Genomic DNA, 19,611 nt, shown 5'->3' with positions numbered 1-19,611 from the left:
ATACGTATAATTGATCGTAATTTTATAGAATTCAAATTTACGAATGATACATTTGATACATTTTTTCTTTTTTTTTTTTTTTGAAACAATGAAAAAGAAGAAAAAAAGGAGATTGAATTTAAACTGAAAATTATAGATGATGTAACTATAGAATCGGATATCCGCTGAAAAGTATTTCATTTCCAGTTTAATCATAGTTATACAAAAAAAAAAAATAACTAAATAAATTTCTATAAAAAAAAATTGTACTCGATGTTATAAATAATTATTAATAATTATTATTTCCTAATAATTATTAAATATTTATAATAATTATAAATATTATTACGTTACAATAACAATTCGTGACAATGCTGAATTAATAATTCATCGAGTTATGTTCGAGATAAAGCTGAAGAAACGAAACAGATTCCAGAAGAAAATTATTGCTCCATTGGCCGGTTGAATTAAGTACATCTGTTTGTTGAAAGTATACAAAAATATAACGTTCCATTCTATTTTAACTGTGGAGCAATCGGGGAGAAGTTTGGCTATTTAAGAAGAGCGCAACAAGTGTGAAATATTTCAGACAAGCAGTCTGGAAATAAAACGAGCTTCTTTTTTCTTTCACGTACGTACAATTTTTACTGCGTTACACGTTAAACAACAGCGACACTTTTATTTATTTTAATACTTGATAATATATCGTTTAATATTCTAATGATTTTTTTTTTTCATTTTAATTGTTAATTTTGCATTTGATTAATTTTCATCCGTATTATTTTTCGTTAATATTATATTTTAATTATCTTTTCCTCCTTCCTACTTTACCAAATTAAATATTTTATTAATTTAAACATTTTTTATTTTTAATTATGAATAATTACGTTGCATCTAATGGTACGTCATTACAACAATTAAATTATCTTCATTTTCTTTCACGAAGAAATAATTCGTTAAATAAACGCACGGATACGTTTAAATTAAATCTATCCTGTATAATAATTATTCGAAATAAAAATCGAGTCGAGTAAAAAATTATTCGATAAAATAATCGAGAATATCGAACGTAAAAACGAAAAGCCTACGAAATATACGAGAATATTCGAAAAGATACAATAAAATACTCAAATAATATTCGAGGAATAAAACAAATCCTTGTTTAAGCTTCATTTCTTCCATAAAAATTCGATTTTGCATAAACCTAACGACAGATCGCATTTTTAACCTATCAAGATGCAGGAACACGATATCGTAACAATGAAACGGCGCATCACGTTAAAAGCATACGACTATATCACAGAGGATACGATTCTAAAAATTTACGACACGAGCGATTGTAAACCGATCGTTGCCAAGGATTATTATTGAAACAGTGTATCATCTTTATTAACAGATCAATACCTTGCAATTAAAACTATTAGATATTATATACTTACGATTTATTATTTACAATCAAGTTAGACACAATTGGTTTTTGATACAAAATCACATTGGCGAGAAAAAGAAAAAGTGAATGTATATACACTTAAAAAAATAAACACAACAAACGATTTACTAATGAATTTTTAAGAGTGATTTAGTTAAATGAAGTTTAAGTTAGTTAAATGAAGCATTAATGCCAACGTTTGATAATAATATTCCCAAGTACCAACCTACCAAATTAAATTTACCAATATTCTTGATTCATTTACGTTCAATTGTCGTTTTGCACAAGATACCTCAACGATTCTCATAAAAACGTTATTTTACGTATCCTCAATGGTTATTATTTGCAACTTAAATTTTGAACGAGAGACAATATCGAATTACGAATCATCCTTGTTCTTTTTTTTAATTTCCTCTTTTCCAATTTTTTCACACGTGACTCGAACGAATAAAATGAATTTTCCAATCGAAAAGACTTCTCAATCGCTACGATTGCGCGAGGTTATATCAGAAAAGCGAGAATCGATCCACCGTAAGAACGGTCGATATAGATGGCGCACAGATGGCTCCGTCTCCGCAAAATTTCATCGGATGAATTTGCATCCGAACGGATGCTCGCTAATTGCATCCATGGGATGCGTTCGAAAAAGAGGGGTGGCTCCTGGGTTTAAACCGTGCAAAGTTAAATCTGTTTGCGCTGGGACCTGGCCAATTTCGAGGCCAGTGAATGGACCTCCATGTGTAAACGTAACCCTTTGTTTCCATCGATGTTTATGGACGTTGAAATTTTCAGCAAACGTTTCTATCCATTTTTCTCCCATTGCGAGCGAACGAGAGAGAGAGAGAGAGAGAGAGAGAGAGAGAGACACAGTTTTACGGAAACATTTCTGTGAAGCGAGGTTAGAAGAGAAATAAAGAATGAAAGGAAGGAAAGAACAATGTCCTTTCAGTCGTTCGTTCAACCGTGCGCGTATGAAAAGGAAATGGAGGATGGTAAAAGAGCAGAGGTTATGCGCCCTCTATCGCTAATTTTTCGTATTTATCTTATCCATCCTTCCTTACGTCTTTGTGAATTTTCTTCGTTTATTTTCCTGTTTATTCTATGCCCTCCTTTTTATGTCTCTTTTTTATGTTTACGACATTTTTATTGTTGTTTCAGTACAAATGTTACGTTAAATTGTTAGATTGTTAAATTAATTTTAATCAAATTCTATGCTTGTTTGTGCGTTTTAAATTTGAACAAATGAAATAATAGATAAATTAATTATCAATACGTAATATCTATGAATATTATTTATCCAGTTAATAATATCATATTTATTGATTATTAAAATTATTAAAATTTTCTTGATAACTTTTTTTTTAAAACTTTCTAAAATTTTGAAATTTTAAAAAAATAATTATTTTCTTGCTTCTGAATGTTTAATGATCTTCTATCAAAAAATCATTTCGACGTCCAAACGCACTTTTTACGATGAAAAAAATCAGTATTACCCTCTGTAAGACGGCCATTTCGTTTGGCTGTAAAGTGATGAAGTATTTTTTAATACGTTTGAAACATCTGTGCACATCGTTGCTCTGTAGAATTTTGTATCGATATATATATATATATATAAGTGGTGACTTTATTGGGCAACATCCCTTTACAGTTTTCTACCCTCTCTAATTAAAAACTACGATACCGTGCTTTGTACGATTTCATTTTTGCCTCTTCCATTCTTTCTACTTTCTTTTAATCTCGCGTGTCCCTATTTCATGCCTTTCTAAACAAAGAAAATTTTTTATTTAAAAAAAAAACCGACCCTCTTATTCGTCGAAAATTTTTCTTCTCAAGATGAATTCTTGCGTTTCAATTCCAAATTAATATGTGTATACACCGACACGAATAATTCAACCTTTCCTTGAGCCTCGTGCCTTGAACTTCATCGATGCTTCAAAAATTTCAATTACAGCTTCTGGCTACGATAATTCACCAAATTCTAAAAAAAAAAATTTGAGTAAGAATTTTTGGATTTATCTATTGAAAACTTCTTTCTCAAAAATTATACATACCTATACAATTATCATGCTTGGATCTCCAAAGGTAAAAAATTTAAATTAATGAAAAATAAAAATAAAAGTTCTAAAAAAAAAAAAATTGGATCTATCTATTGAAAACTTCCTTCTCAAAAATTATACATACCTGTACAATTATCAAGCTCCAGAAGTAAAAAATTTAAATTAGGATAGTGAAAGATAAAAATGGAAGTTCTAAAAAAAAAAATTCGAGTAATTTTTGGATCTATCTATTAAAAACTTCCTTTTCAAAAATTATACATACCTGTACAATTATCATGCTTGGATCTCCAAAGGTAAAAAATTTAAATTAGTGAAAAATAAAAGTAAAAGTTCTAAAAAAAAAAAATTGGATCTATATATACAATTATCATGCTTGGATTTCCAAAAGTAAAAAATTTAAATTAGTGAAAAAGATAAAAATGGAAGTTCTAAAAAAAAAAATTTGAGTAAGAATTTTTGAATCTATCTATTGAAAACTTCCTTCTCAAAAATTATACATACCTATACAATTATCAAGCTCCAGAAGTAAAAAATTTAAATTAGGATAGTGAAAGATAAGAATGGAAGTTCTAAAAAAAAAAAAAAATTCGAGTAATTTTGGATCTATTGAAAACTTCCTTCTAAAAAATTATACATACCTGTACAATTATCAAGCTCCAGAAGTGAAAAATTTAAATTAGGATAGTGAAAGATAAAAATGGAATTTCTTTTTTCTAGTTCCAGGATGAACGCTACGACTTACACGAGCAGCACGTTGGCTGGAATTATGGGGCTCGAGTCAAGGATGGATAAGGCGGGGAGCGTGGACAGCGACCTTGATATTTCCCCGGTCACACTGTCCTCCGCGTGGTCCAGGGTGGCGAGGCTCCTCTTGTTGGCGTCGATGGCTGTCGGTGGCAGCGTTGGCAACGTCTTCATGATCTCCGCCGTGGTGGTCGAGGATCAACTTAAGAAACGAGGTAACGAAACCATCCACTTTTCGTTTCTTCTTCGGATTAATTATTAACTTTCCCCTTTTCCCAACAAATATACAAAGTAATTTCTATAAAATTGCTTGAAATATCACAATCCATTTCTTATCCTTACGGAAGAAAAGAAATAATAATAATAATAATAATAAATACTTTCGTTATAAAAACACGCAGGATCTCGTAGGAAAAGAAGTTCATGTACAGTTTAAAATCCTGGTTCTAAACATTCCCTTCCTTGGGTTGCGAGAATTTCGCGTGTATCGCATATATTTATATCCCCTGGAACAGAGGGGGAGCTTCGAAGGAAACCGATCTTCCACGGAAGACAGTCATCCGACGCTCTTTTGTGAAATCCACCCTTTTTTTACCTCTCGTTGCGGAAAGATCCTTTCGCTTGCTCCCGTGTGTAAAATGACAAAAGCCTGCCACGATTGGATATGAGGACGCCAAGGATAATAGAAGGAAGGGAGGAAGGAAGGAAACGCTCTTTGAGTCCCTCTATTTTTGTCTACCCGAGGTAGCCGATATATCTCTCTTCTCGTATTTATTCAACCGAGGGGGAAGGGGCCATTACGATAACAGATATCGAGAATTTTCTTGAAATTTTCTTCGAAACGTTTGTTCGAAAGGGCATCGATGTTAGAAATATAGGGAGAGACGTGTATCGAGCACGAATGATTAAAGAGAAAGGCGTTTAATATGTATTTTTATTTATATGAACAATGTTTTGTGAAATTTAGAAAGGTGGAAGAGTGATAAACGAGTAGAAGATATAAATAGATATAAATATACGATTATTATATTTCTAATAGTTAATTTAATGATTCGATTGTTAATCAATAAGGAAAAAAATTAAATTTTCCAATTCCTGATTTTCGTCTTATTTTCTCTTAAAGAATCGTAGTAGAGGATTATTGTGTTTCACATTATATTATATTAATAAAATGTTCGAAAGACAGGAAATTATAGGAAAAGGATTAATAATTACAAAATAATTACATAAATAAAAATATATAAATAGATATTAATATACGGGTATATTAAGTTCTAGTAGTTAATGGTCTCGTGGCGCTAGTGTCGCGTGACAGTAAGATATCTATTAATTTGAAAATTTTCCATGAACTGAATATAAATATCGATAGTTTATGATATGTATTTGTATGAAATATTCATTTAATCCATAATAAAGAACTTTCAATTGATTGTACATCGGATATAATAATGGAAAAAATTAAATTTTCCAATTCCTGATTTTCGTCTTATTTTTTTTCTTAAAGAATGGTCTCGTAAATTCTTCGATCAAATCTTCGAGATAAAACGGTCTAAAAAGAGTAGTTACACTAGGTATATTTCCACTCGAGCGTCGAATATCGATTCCTCGTAAGATGCTACATGTAACGTGGAACAATCCGAATCGAAATAATCGGAATATTTAATCTCCTATCCGGGTTTAACGTTCATGCCAAACCAACTGTAAACGACAATTTTTACGACACGTGGAAATAATATCTCGAGTCGTAAACGATTCGACTTTACAACGTGCAACGTCATTTATATCTTTCTCTTTTCGGTTTAATTCAATGACAACAAGATCGTAATTGATCATTACGATTCGTAAATTACATCGAGCAACGATTATTACGACAATCACCCTCAAAATTACTTTTTTACGACTCTACAACGAATAAACGTTTGAAAAATTTTTGTCTCTCTCTCTCTTTCGTATCGAAATTATTTTTAATTCGTTTCAAATAATTTTTTCGCTATTAAACGAATTTCAAAAATTCCCCCCCTCCTTTTTCTTTCGAGCAAACTTTCCACGAGAGATATTTTCATTCGAAAGATCCCTTTACAGGTAATTCATTTTCCGTAAATCTTGATACGGACGTAAATAATTCCGAGCTCCGTGCACTGGGGGCGATTCAGCAGGAAAATTTCGTTTCCAGTGTTACCTCGCCAATAAACTTCCCCCTTACATAACTGTTCAACCTTTTTCACCAACACAATCGTGATCACCGGCCTCCTCCTTGTAAGTAAAGGGAAGGATATATATCCGACTGTGTGCAACCATTTCGTGATTCCAGCGTGACAATAGCGATACAGGTCGTTTCACAAACTTGGAAAAGTTCTTTTTTTTTCCGAATTGGGAAGAATTTCTTTCCTTTTCTTCTCTTTTCTGTTATTCAAATTCACTTGTCCCTGATAAATAAATAAATAAATTGAAAACGAAGAAATGGATTTTATTTTTATCAATATCGTTATTACTATTATTTATTTTAAATTATGGTATTATGGTATTAAGAGAAATTATTTTAAAATTGTCAACAATGAATATAATGATTGAAATCAATGATCGATATCGAGGATTGATAATAGCCGAAAAATCGAACAATTCGAGGAAAAGAATTTTCAATTTGTGAAACATCCTGTACATTCGCCACGCGTAATAATAAGGAAGAGTCCAAGTTTCCCTGCTGATAATCTTACTTTCATCGACTTCTTTTATTTCTTACCGTCCAATCTCACGTGCCACGACGCGACTTTATTCAAATTGATCGATATCCTTGGTAAATTTATTCTGTAATTCGACACGAGAACGAACACATCTGTTCCGATCGAAAATAATAGCTCTTATCAAAACAGGATATCGTCTATTCTCTCATATTCTATCCATTTAAAGAACTGTATACGATTTATCCACACCCGATAAACGTTTGTTACAAATTACTGTTATAACATTTACAAAAATTGCTTTCGCAAACATTTGAGAAGTGATGTATACACTCTATGTATAGACATCTTCCTTACCGATCGATAATAATCTTAAAATGACGAAAACATCGCCATTCATTTCTCTCAAGAATTCGAAAGATATATAATATATAAAATATCTCGTCGAAATAACCAACACGATTTTTATGCTACCTTTCATTAGCTTCGTTATAAACGAAGCCAATGAAATTAAAGCTCGTTTAAAAGAGAGAAACTGAAGTAGGCTCGACTCGAGCGCCCCCGAATTGAATTTATTTCAATTCCCAATTTATTTCACGATCATCCCGTTTTGCCAAATAGCACGCGAACACGCAATGAAACGTACCGCAGATATTATCGATGATCTCACCACTCGAAAACTCGCGACACGAAAGTTATTAAACGCTTAAATTTGCTTGTAAATTAACCGTACGACGATCGAACGCGAAAATTCCACATTGCGATGAAGTGGCGCTCGAACGAGAATTTTATGACGAGATAAAGTCGGCCGAATGTATAGCCTCCAACTTCATTAATTCGAGTTTGTAAATTTACGGGAATATTAAGTTCATTAGCGGACGGCAATAATTCGAATCATTAACACGTGAGGCATTAATAGATCTGTTATTGGATTAGGCAAGTTAATGAGAAATTAGGTTAGGAACGATTCGATTCGTTTCCTCGATAAAGTACAACGCATTAAGACTCTATTTCATGAAACGTCGATAATCGTACCACATCTTGCGTTTCGACGGAGAGAAAATATCGATTCGTATACGAATTTGAGAAAAAATTGTTTGACTAACATGCATATACACACATCCTTTTTTTTTATCTTATATTTTATCAAAGATATTTTATTTACAGCGAAAGAGGCTTCGTTTCTCGATTATTGATTTTTCGATATTTTCATCTTTCATCTTTTTTATATTTACGTCGAATCAAATCACTCATTCCATACGAATACATACAAATTGCAATCTTTCTATTAATTCACAATCGATCTCGACTATAATTCGTGGCAATTATATATTCTGTTCCAGGGAACGCGTTTCTAGTGAACGTCGCGTTGGCGGATCTACTAGTGACAGGGCTCGTGATACCTGTGTCGGTGATCGTGATCCTGGCGGGTCATGAAGAGTCGTTGAGCACATGCCGATTCGAATGCACTCTGGAGGCCCTCTGCTTTCTGGTTACCGTACTAACGTTAACCACCATTGCCGCGGAGAATTACACTCGTTTGTGTCTGCCTCACGAAAGGTAAGAGCTCGTAACTCGTTTTTATCATTGATGACGAAACCTTTGATCAATTTCAACGATGTTTAATAATAATAATAATAATAATAATAATAATAATAATAATAATAATAATAATAATAATCACGAGCAAGATACTCGAGGCGGAAAAATTACCGATGTAATTAGATTTCAAGGATGGAAGAATTTTATGCGGAATTTGATAATTGAAAAAAAGGGGACGGTGTGAATATTTTATATTATAAATAATTAATATCTTCAAGGGTGAAAGAAAAAGTTTCTACGTGGAATTTGATAATCGAAGGAAAGTGGACGAAGAATATTATGAATTCTTTTTTTTTTTTTTTTTTTTTTTCTTTTTTTAATTTTGCGTTATTACATTTTAATGAAAATTCGCGATGTTTTATATACAGGAGGTGTGCGAGGAGAAAAGGTGAAAAATGAATAATTCTTTGATTACATGCACATAATAAGAAAAGAAAAGGAGTTTAAAGGTAACGGTATGGATGAACGAATAATTTCCTTTTTTTTTTTTTTTTGGTAACTTAAATTGAGAACGATTTTCAATTTTTGCTTCTATATTTGCTTCGTTTCGTTTGAAAAATTACGTAATATATATAAATATATATATATATATCTACATATGTATCTCCCCCTTTCCATAATTTTTAGAAATTTAATTATTTTTTTCTATCTTTCTCACTCGAAAAAGTAGCTATGATCGAAAAATTAAAATAGATCCTCGACTTTAAACGATTCTAATTAACCCTTAAAAAAATAAAAAGCAATCCCTCTTAACGTAATTGCAATTTAATTAATCATCAACGATTATCACTATTTGAAACACGATGAAAACACCTATCCATAACGAATCAGTATTCTCAAAATATATAATTTCAATTTTGTCTTTTTTATTATAGTGTGTAATTTCAGGTTTTTAATTTTTTTTTTTTTTTTTAATATCTAGAAAGATATTATAGTGAATTTAGAAAACCTGAGAAAGCCTGTTTAGAATTTCGAATTGAACTATTTAGAAATCATTATTTACGAGAGCAAAACACGCATTTTTTACTTTGATGCAAATTTAAATTTAGATGAAAAGAAAAGTAAATAATAGCAAGTTGCATGCGAAGCATTTCTCCCTCCTCCCTTTTCTTTTCTTTTCTTTTTTTTTTTTTTTGCACTGATTATTTATTAGACATTCAATTTTCACTTTTTGTCGAATATTTATTCTCATTATATATATATATATTGCAAATAGCTGCGCAAAATAGAAACGCAATTAGTAACAGGCACGAAATAATTATCCCAAACAAATCGTAATGGCATCCACGATTATTTAATTAATTACCATAAACGTTATATCCTTCCTTTTTAAATGCAATTTCTCTATTGGAAAATATCATAAACATATATTTTCAGAAACGTTTCATTAAATTTTTAATAATTAAACAAACTTGGACGATTTTGATAAATTGTTGTTTCTCGAGTATTCCATGTAAGAGAAAAAATCGTGGACACCATCTTTTACCCTTTGCTTAGAATTTGATTTTTCACGTTTTTCAAAAAAGGAAAAAAAAAAAAATGTCCGAGCAATGAACGCAGAGCTTACAGAGTTGATCGAACATGTAGAATCGAAAAGGGATGAAAGATTTGTTTAAAGGAAAAAAACTTTATTTTCCTTAGGTTAGAGAGGAATGCAGCGATTGTTTCGATGCATTCGCTTCACCTTTCGCTTCGCCAAACAGAGTGAGTCTGTTGCAATTTCGAGTGCCTATTGTTGGCAACGGCAGAACGATCACAAGGGATTAAAGTGGTTTTCCAGTGAAGCTTGAAAAACCTGCACGTACCGCCATCGTTACCGAGATCTACGAGAAATACAGTTGCATGCACTCGCTTTAAAGATAGGAGGGGATAGATGCACGATCCTTTTCAAAGTGTCGTGGGAGAAATATTCGTAGAGAGAGAGAGAGAGAGAGAGGAAAAAAAAGAAAAAATATTTGAAATTTTAGCGCAGAAATTTAGGGAAGAATTTACAATCCTTCGAATTTATGCAGAATGTTCGGCTGGATAGATTTAGTGAAGTTGAAGATAACAATTTTATGAATTTTAATATTTGTTTTGAGATATTTAATTCATCGAAGATGATTAAGAATGGTTAAAAATTTTGTTCGAAAAATTTATTTATTTCCTAGTTATTTGAAGATGCAAAATATCCCTAGTTGTTCGCACCGTAAATGTAAAAAGTACTGAAATGAAATATTTTTATTTTCAATTTTCGTTTTATTTTACTTTGAACAAATTTTTGAATATTTTCCATATAATTTTTAATCTTCAAAAACACGCATTTTCTGTATTTAAAATGTAGCTCCTTTATTCTTCGCTACTAACGAGTTAACGATCGACGAAAATATCTCTAGATCACTCATGCCAACTAATTGAAAAAAGAACTAGATTATAATAGTTACAAAACAAAGCTTCGAACGAAACTTTTTTTATTCTTCATTTTCGTTCTTATTTTATTTAAAATGTTTGAATAGTTTTAATCGTCGATAATTTAAAAAAAAAAAAATACTAAAAATCTTAAACGCATAGTCGAACATCCTGCACATCTAACAGAAATGAAACAGAATGATGATTTTTTCCAAACGTTCGTTGCTACAAATATGATACCCTAGAGAAAAATACCCTAGACTTGTGCATCGTTTTTCTATCGCAATTTCTCGGAGTAGGGGAAAAAACGGCTTTCACTTTGAATGGAAGTCTCTTGAATACACTTCTCGTCCATGAAATTCCACGATATTGTTAAACTTGAATTTTTAGAAAGAATGAAAATTTTTTTTTTTTTTTGTTTTCCAACGTGCTGAGTGGAAGTTGGACTCGATAACGATTTTTTATTTATTTATTTTTTTTTTTCACAATAAGTACACGTAAATTCTGCTTGATCAGGTTTTATGAAGATCTGGCTTTGATAGATTTACGATATTTCTTTTAAGGTAGATAAATTATAGTACTATCGTGGGGAGGGAACAATGTTTGAGAACTCGTGCAGCGTGCTCAGCAATTCGTTCCTTGCCCCTGTCGTCGTCCACGTTTCAAACTAATATCGTGATAAATCACGTATCCACCATGTGAATAAAGGAAACGAAGTGGTTTTCTTTTTGTCTCTGCAAATATTAAACAAGATAATTTTCCATACATCATTCGATGAAAGCTATTGGATTTTTTTTTTTTCCTTTCTTCTATGGAATATTATTTTCTCGAGTTCGAGGGGAAGAGGGATTTTCTGTGCGGGATAAATGCGGATTGTGTTCGTTAATTGAAATGGAATGGAAAATGTTTTAGAGAAATTTTATCAATAATTCAAAATTAACACCAAGATTTGTATGAAACACAAGATTAATATTTTTCGTGTTCAGAAGAAATTATGGAAGCATGTTCCATTTCACAGAAGGTGCAATTGCATTTGTCTCTTCAACTCTGAAATTTTCAACATTAAAAATTTTCTAACATTCACAAAGGATATTCGCTCACCATTATGGGATATAAAATTCACGTATTTTTAATTTGATCAAAATTCTCAATATTGAAAAAGTTTGTTCTCCGCCAATGGGATAACATTTATCCGAAAAATACGTGCGTGTGTTTCATTATCGTCGATAAATTATCGAACCGAGAAACGGATTTGGTCGAATCACGCCCGGATGGTATTCCCAGCAATGCCATGTCCCGGATCTCTTTTGACACTTTGACTTTGATGTGGATCCGCTTTGTGTAGAGCCCTACCAGTGTCACGATTGAGTTCCTAATTTCACATTCTACGCGGCCCAAACTCCGTGAAATTCGTGGCCTTCCGAGTTTTGGAACCCGTATCTATTCCAATATATTCAGACACAAAGCTCCTTGTATTAGATAAGTACCTTATTCCTAATCGATTGGCAAAATACTTGAAATTCCAAGAATAATTGGCCGTGTTCCGCGACAAAGCTCTCCGCATTCTTGTTTCAATTGTTATCGAGCATTTGTACGAGTGTAACGCTTGTTATTATTCTTAATTATAATTAACATTTTACATTTTTTTCCTTTCTATTTATTGGAATTTCACTGTGTAGATGTTTAAGGAGTGATTTTTCAGCAGCAAGATAAGAAGAAAGTCAAGAAAAAATTGAGTTTGAGGAATCTAGGGATATTTTTCTTTGAGCTTTATTTTATTTTGATGTGGAGAATTATTTGGTGTCTTTTTTAGATCTAATTCCCTCCAAGTGATTAGATAAGAAAATATGCATTTCAAATTATAATTAAAATAATTGAGACTGAATATCCCACGATTCACATCTCTAAGAAACTAAGGATTTGGAATCCTAGATTGCAAAAAATATTTTACAAAAGATCTACTGTATCTAGGAAAATTAATCTGAAGATATTCACCATAAATTTAATCTACGATATATTACTCTTATAACCATGTTTATTTATATCTAGGAAATTATATTAGATCTAGGCTAGGGGAAAATTCACAAAAGATCTATTGTACTTAAAGATGTTCAACATAAATTTGATTAAAATCTACAATAATTGTAAGGAGAATAGCTTGATTCTCACGATTACGTTCACCTACACAACCAAACCATTTATTAAAATATACAATCCTAANTTAAAGATATTTAACATAAATTTGATTAAAATCTACAATAATTGTAAGGAGAATGGCTTGATTCTCATAATTACGTTCACCTACACAACCAAACCATTTATTAAAATATACAATCCTAAAAGAAGCTTGATCACTATCATACACAACCTAGTTACCTATTAAAACTTTTACTTGTATCATATCTCCAGATATTTCAACTACTTGCCAAAATATATTTCTTGAAAAAACACGTAATCCTTCTTTCAAAAATCACCAGCATCGTTTCACTCTAATCACATCTGTCCCACACTTGCAGGTACACCATTGTTTGATTTCAACTCCAAGCCACCAATAACATCCAAACCACCTTAAAATCCCTTCTTCTCTCAAAAATCCTCGTTTTCATCACATCTATTCCACTTGCAGATACGACGTGCTGACCCCAAGCCGCGTCACAGCGACGATCATCAGCGTTTGGCTGATATCCGCCATGACAGTTGTGTTGCAATCATCCCTGGACGTAGGTCCCGACTTCTGCCGGCGACGTTTCACCGGTATAGCAATGGAGCAGATAATAGGCGCCACGTTCCTAGTAGGGCTGCCAACATTGACGACCATATTCCTCTACGTGAAGCTCGTGATCCGCGTCCGCCACGCCACAAGGGGCTCGTACAAGCCACCTATCGCATTCTCCTGGGACTACGAGCTAGCCAAGGCCAACATATACAGTTGCGTCATGTTCGTCGTGTTCTGGCTGCCTTTCGGCATAGTCGTGTGCCTCAACTCGTTCAAACCGATAAGCCCACGTGTCCTGTACAACCTGGCCTGGTTCGCCCTCTCCAAATCCTGTTTCAACAATCTGATCTACTGCGTGGCGGACAGGCACTTCAGAAGCGCGTACGTCAAGCTTTTCCATTATTGCTGCTGCAAAACAACGGTGAGTTTTTCGAGGAGGACGCGTGGGGAGGGGGGCCGGAACACTAGCGACGTGCGCCTCAGAGTTCACATTATACACTCGTACGCGAGTCCTGGCTCTTGTCGGCCACCTGTCGGCAGGCCTAACGGGCGTGACGTTTACGAGCTTTGAATTCGACGAAATCACGATGTGTTTGAGACATGGATGTATCTTAAAAGGTATCAACGATCGCCGTCCAGTAGAGAGATTGATTATATTTCGGTTTGTCGTGTCGACGAGATATTCCCGTGATCGGCTAGGTTGTTCTTCGGTGTTGTAATTGAGATTCGAATTTATTTATTTATTTTATCTTTAGGATGCGTTGAGGATTGAAGGGTTCATAGGGAAGACTATTCTTATGATGCTTTTTGGCATGCAGAATGTTGATTCTTGAAATACTTTGAAACAATATTCTTTAGTTGCATATTGGTTGAAACTTATTTGTTTAATTGTTATGAACACTTTTAATTCGCATGAAAGAAAGCTTTGTCCAATGAAAACTTTAATTGCTTGTAATCAATAAATTTCAAGTTTGCATATATAATTATTTTCCTAGACAATTCTGGATTAACTTTAGCTTTATTCAGAATATAGTTTTGATTTTTTTTATATCAAGTAGATAGAGTGAGTCAAGAATTCTTTAAAGGAAGAGTCAAGCATTCTTATTGAATATTTTGTTAAGGGAAAAAATTGGAGATTCCAGAATACTTTTTTGGAAAAAGAACAAAATTTTTAAGGATAGTTTTTATTATAACCCTTTAATTTTCGAAGATAGGAAAAATCAAAGAAATTTTAATACAGGAGAACCTTTATTATCTGAAGTATAACAAGATATCATTGGAAAAATAGTTTATTATTTATGTTCGTTATATTTTCACTGCTTCAAAGCTACATCTTATTCTGTTATATAGACAAAATTAAATTCTTACCAAATTATGTACATACATAAATGTCATGATTAACATTGTAGATATGATATTCTCGTTTTAAATAGCACACTGATTTAATTAAATGTTCAGACATTCGGATAACAGACGTTCTACTGTATCATTCCATTCTCTTATGTTCCTCTAATCTTCGATTAATTGACATATTAATATGTCTTTTATAATTGTTAATTAATATTCATTTAAGAATACATAGAGTACGGTCAGCAGTAAATCTTCATTGCAATGGCAAGAAGATTATGACCATATTCTATATTTCTCGATAAATCCTTTTAATTTTTATTATAAATATTAAAAAAGAATGAAAAAGAATAACAAAATAATAATACTACTCATTATTTTGGTACTACTAACAAAGTTTAATTTAATCTTCTATTTTGGACATATACAGAATATTTAACTACAAATGTTCAAAAATTTTTCAAAGCAAAATAATGAAAATTAAAAATAAAAATATTGTTTTCTTTCTTTGCTTTGTAATATTATTCGCCATTTTCAATCAATTTTATTTCTAATTTTCTTTATTTTGCAAGAATTAATTTTGGAATTATCTATAGCCAAATATTCTGAACAAATTTTGTCCAATAGCCTGGCAAAAGTCAGACTACTCGTCTAGCATCGAGCATCGAAGGAATGTAAGTAGGATATTGACACTGAAACAGGAAATCGCCGTCCATTGGGAATTTTATCCTGTTGTCGTTCCGATACTAACGGATGTTTCCATCTTTCGGTCTGTATTCTTCCACTTTTTATTCTTCCAAGAATCGTTTTACGATATAGTTACATATCCCGAAAAAAAAAAAAAAAAACGTTCGTCTGCTGTTCAAATAATAATTATCGTGGCCTTTTGCGATTGGTAAGATTTTTATTAATGATATCCATAAGACGTTCCACGTCTTATATATATATAAATAAATAGTTATTCGTTGTAATTGCCCTATTTAATATTAAAATTATCATAAATTTTTATAGCGATATCTACAGCCTGTACAACTCGTTAATTGCTATTAATTTCTAAATTATTACGCAAGATGGCCACGGTATCGACTCGACTCCTAGGTAAGTACACACACAGATCGGTTATTTAATTTCGTGTATCGATTTACAAAGTAGAATTTCTATTTTTTTTACGAGTGTTTCGTTAGCGTTAGTTCGTTTCCATGTGTCGAATATTCGAGAGAGTAGGAATCGAGATTCATGAATGGATTTAGCTTTAAGACACTATTCTATGGTTTGGACGATGCAAAGGTACTAACACTGTGTGACAAAAGTTACTAGAAAACTTCTAGTTCCTTTCTGCAGTATTCAGTTACGCGTAATGATTTCAGCCATTTTCGTGTGAATCATAGAAAGACGTGAGATAAATCGAAGAAAATTAGTTATCTTTATTTTTTTCAATTAAATAAATACGTTTATCACGCTTTTGACGTATAAAGTAAAACAACAAGTAGTTAATATACTTTCATTTTACTTTTTCACGAAATTAAAAGAATTATTTATTTCAACGAATTTTAAAATCCATCGTTCGAAAGTTATTAAAAAATTGAGTAATTGAGTTTTTTGAAATATTTGCCGTCTATTTACATTCCAAAAAAAAAAAAAAAAAAAAAAAAAAATTAAAAATCAAAAGATATAATCATAAACGTGATTATACAAAAATTTTTTCCTCGATTTCGCTTGGGAGGAAAAATTTGATACCTTGTTTTATTAAATTTTGCGAACAACGTTTAAACGTTTGATTTATACAAGGGAACGGAAGAATTTAATTACCGAATACTTTGCTACGATTAAATTCGTTCGAGTTACGCAATCTATTCGTATTTAACGCTCGAAGCTAATCGAGGAAAAGTTTTTCCCATCTGAAGATCTGACAGTTCGAAACTTCGTAAGTTTACGAGTTAATTTAGCCGAAAAGTTCTTTTATCGAGCAACCAGGTCCTTGTACTTTTAACTTTACTCCTTTAATCGACATTTATCCCGCCCACATTAATTATTCCAATTCGCAAATTTTTATTGCCACCGTGTAAAACGATTTTATTATCTTTTTTTTTTTTTTTTTTTTTTTTAGAAAATGAAAAAATTAAGAAGTTATGGAATATTCAACATATTTTTTTCATTATATTCGATTCTTATTTCATTTTCTTTTTTCCTGAAGATGAAATTCTATTTTATCATTACATCATCCGTTAACTTTCCTCGCATTTTTTAATAAAAAATTTTCTATGTATAATACGATTGACAACAAAAAAAACTTCATTCTTTGGACGAACGTTTTAATTTTAATTCTCATTCTCATTTAAAATATTATCCAAACATTCGCTTCGAAAGTATAAAAAAAAAGAAAAAAAAANAAAAAAGAAAAAAAAAAAAAAAATCTCACGATAAAGACTGGATCGATCGAAAGAGCATTTTTCAAAATAATCGGGATGTCGCGGGGATTAGAAATTAGAAATTCAAAGTCGTCAATGGATTTTTATGCAAAATTTTTAAACGATGGATATTATAAAAGAAATGGAGAGATTCGCTTTATTTTCAAGTGTCAAATCATCAATGCAAATATTTACAAATTTTTGCATTGATATTCGCAGTTTAATTATTACATTGCAAAGATGGAGAAATAAGAATTCTTATTGGGGAAAAGGAAACGCGACTGAATTAATTAATATCGTATTTAATAGATTAACGTCAGATACATATATATATATATATATATATAAATGGGAATGGGAAACAAGAATAAAGTTAAATATTATATTATAACGGTTCCAATGTTATAAAGGGCAGAAATTTACATGTTACTCGTTCTTATGATATACTATAAATATATATATAAAATATAACTAAAATATTATTATATCATTGATTCTGATTGTAAGAGGAAGTTGTTCGTGTCTTAACTGCAACTTATTCCACGACAAATTTCTCCATGTTAGTCTTATTTTTAATTATTATTTTTAATCATAATTACTTTAAATTCTGTTTACTTCGTTTCGTTTGAAACTTGAAGCTAAACTTGAAAATTGTCAAAATGATGAGTTTTTGTTTATTCCTCGTCTTTGCCAATTGAATTATAATAATATGATTATTATTTTACATTATGGATCTGAGCAATTGACAACAGTTACTTTTTTTATGTATATTATGTATCCAAGATTTATTAAAAAAAATCACTTTCAATTGGATGATTAATTTATTATTTTTGAGAAATTTGTCGTTTTCCACGGTAAGAAAAAGAATCGAAAAATATTCACACACGTTTCTTCTCGCATAAATACCAAATACTCTTAAGGATATTAAGTGTACTTTTTAATTTTCTTCGCTCGTGAAGAGTGAATCAAGAAAAACTTTTAAACGAAAATAATGAAACGCATTCGTTTGTACATAAATAGCTCATATAAGTATATAGCTCGTCCTCGTAATTCTATCATTATCGACCGAGAATCAACCGCAAATGGCGTATATCTTCTTGACTGTATCTATAATATATTGTATGTTACATGCCTTCTGTCAATCTGTGATCACACATTTTTAGGTATTGGATTGTTCAGCAGCAACGAGGCGTGTGTTACAGTTTCCAATTTTACGTAATCTCGCCAATTTCGAAAAAAAAAAAATTAAATAAATAAATAAAGATCGTTATTATTTCGCGAAATAGTGAAATTAATATCGATAAACATTCATCTCGAGGACCAAACTTTAGCATTTTACACTAGAATCTTATCGTACTTGATATATAAAAAACGGAAATTTTTAAAAATTTGATTATTTCTTCCTCGTTTAAAATCGCATATCCATTTTTTTCCAAAGTTATCTGAAAGTTTCGATGGAATTTTCGTTTCTAATGAATTTTGATCCACAGTTCATATATTGAATATATGAATTTAAAACAATATATATATATTTAAAGTTTTTATATACGATTGAAAGTAACGTCGTACTTGTTAGAATGATTTTACAAACGAGTAATTCACGAATAGAACATCTTTCGAAACAATGAAAATTCTAATATATTTACCTGAAAGTGGAAAAATCGGAAAATCGCAAATGGAAATCAAAAATGATCGAATCCGAAATAATGAAAAATTCTCCGTACCGTAATTTTCCAAAATCCCCTCGAAAATTGGAAATCGAGAGATTCAACCGAATGGAAAAATTCTGAAAAATTCTCGCGTCGATGGAGAAAATTACAGAGAGAAATTTCCGCGAGAGATCGTCGAAATCGTGGAAATCAATCTAAATCTTGACAATTCCAAGGAAATGGGCACAAAAGTGGTTTTGTGCGAGAAACACGGGCGGATGGGTGGAAAATTCCGATACACCCTCCCTCCTCCCCTCCCCCCCCTCCTCCTCCTCCTCCGCGGAGATTCTATGCAAAATTGGAAACTGACTGTTGAAACCGGCGCGCCCGACGGAAAGTTTCTCGCTGAAAGTTTTCTGAAAAATCGGATCGGTTTTCGACTGCGCGAGTACAAAACCGTCGGCCATGGCAACTTCATCGGAAGCGTCCGCCATCTAAGATCGGGATGTCGAGAATATCGAAAGAGGCGGGGAGGTGGAATAAGGAATAGCCGATGATGATAACACGTTTGAGAAATGGGACCAGGAAAAAGTTTGTTGTAACTACTTTTCCCC

General features: G+C 31.8%; 1 protein-coding gene and 1 long non-coding RNA gene across 6 annotated transcripts in view; one reads left to right on the top strand and one right to left on the bottom strand.

Moving 5' to 3' along the window:
* LOC122710677 (RYamide receptor-like) overlaps positions 1–15,338 on the top strand; it is a 113,429-nt gene extending 98,091 nt beyond the window's left edge. For 3 of the 4 annotated variants that reach the window (XM_043928673.1, XM_043928672.1, XM_043928671.1), the window contains exons 4-6: positions 4,183–4,424; positions 8,231–8,447; positions 13,504–15,338. In XM_043928673.1, the coding sequence (XP_043784608.1) occupies positions 4,190–4,424; positions 8,231–8,447; positions 13,504–14,164 (1,113 nt within the window). In that variant the 5' untranslated portion in view covers positions 4,183–4,189 and the 3' untranslated portion in view covers positions 14,165–15,338. Of the gene's footprint in view, positions 1–4,162; positions 4,425–8,230; positions 8,448–13,503 lie in introns of those variants that run through there. The other variant, XM_043928670.1, reaches the window with a different exon arrangement.
* Positions 1–19,611, bottom strand: part of LOC122710681 — a 38,830-nt gene that overhangs the window by 11,466 nt on the left and 7,753 nt on the right. The window contains exon 1 of one of the 2 annotated variants that reach the window (XR_006345977.1): positions 1,419–1,517. The exons of the other annotated variant lie outside the window; for it this stretch is intronic. This is a non-coding gene — a long non-coding RNA (uncharacterized LOC122710681). Of the gene's footprint in view, positions 1–1,418; positions 1,518–19,611 lie in introns of those variants that run through there. 2 annotated transcript variants of the gene reach the window in all.

This window comes from Apis laboriosa, unplaced genomic scaffold (genome assembly GCF_014066325.1).
Source record: "Apis laboriosa isolate Shangri-la unplaced genomic scaffold, ASM1406632v1 scaffold14_cov150, whole genome shotgun sequence".
Lineage (NCBI taxonomy): Eukaryota > Metazoa > Arthropoda > Insecta > Hymenoptera > Apidae > Apis > Apis laboriosa.
The sequence above is the reverse complement of the archived record's forward strand: the minus strand, read 5'-3'. Positions and strand labels throughout refer to the sequence as shown.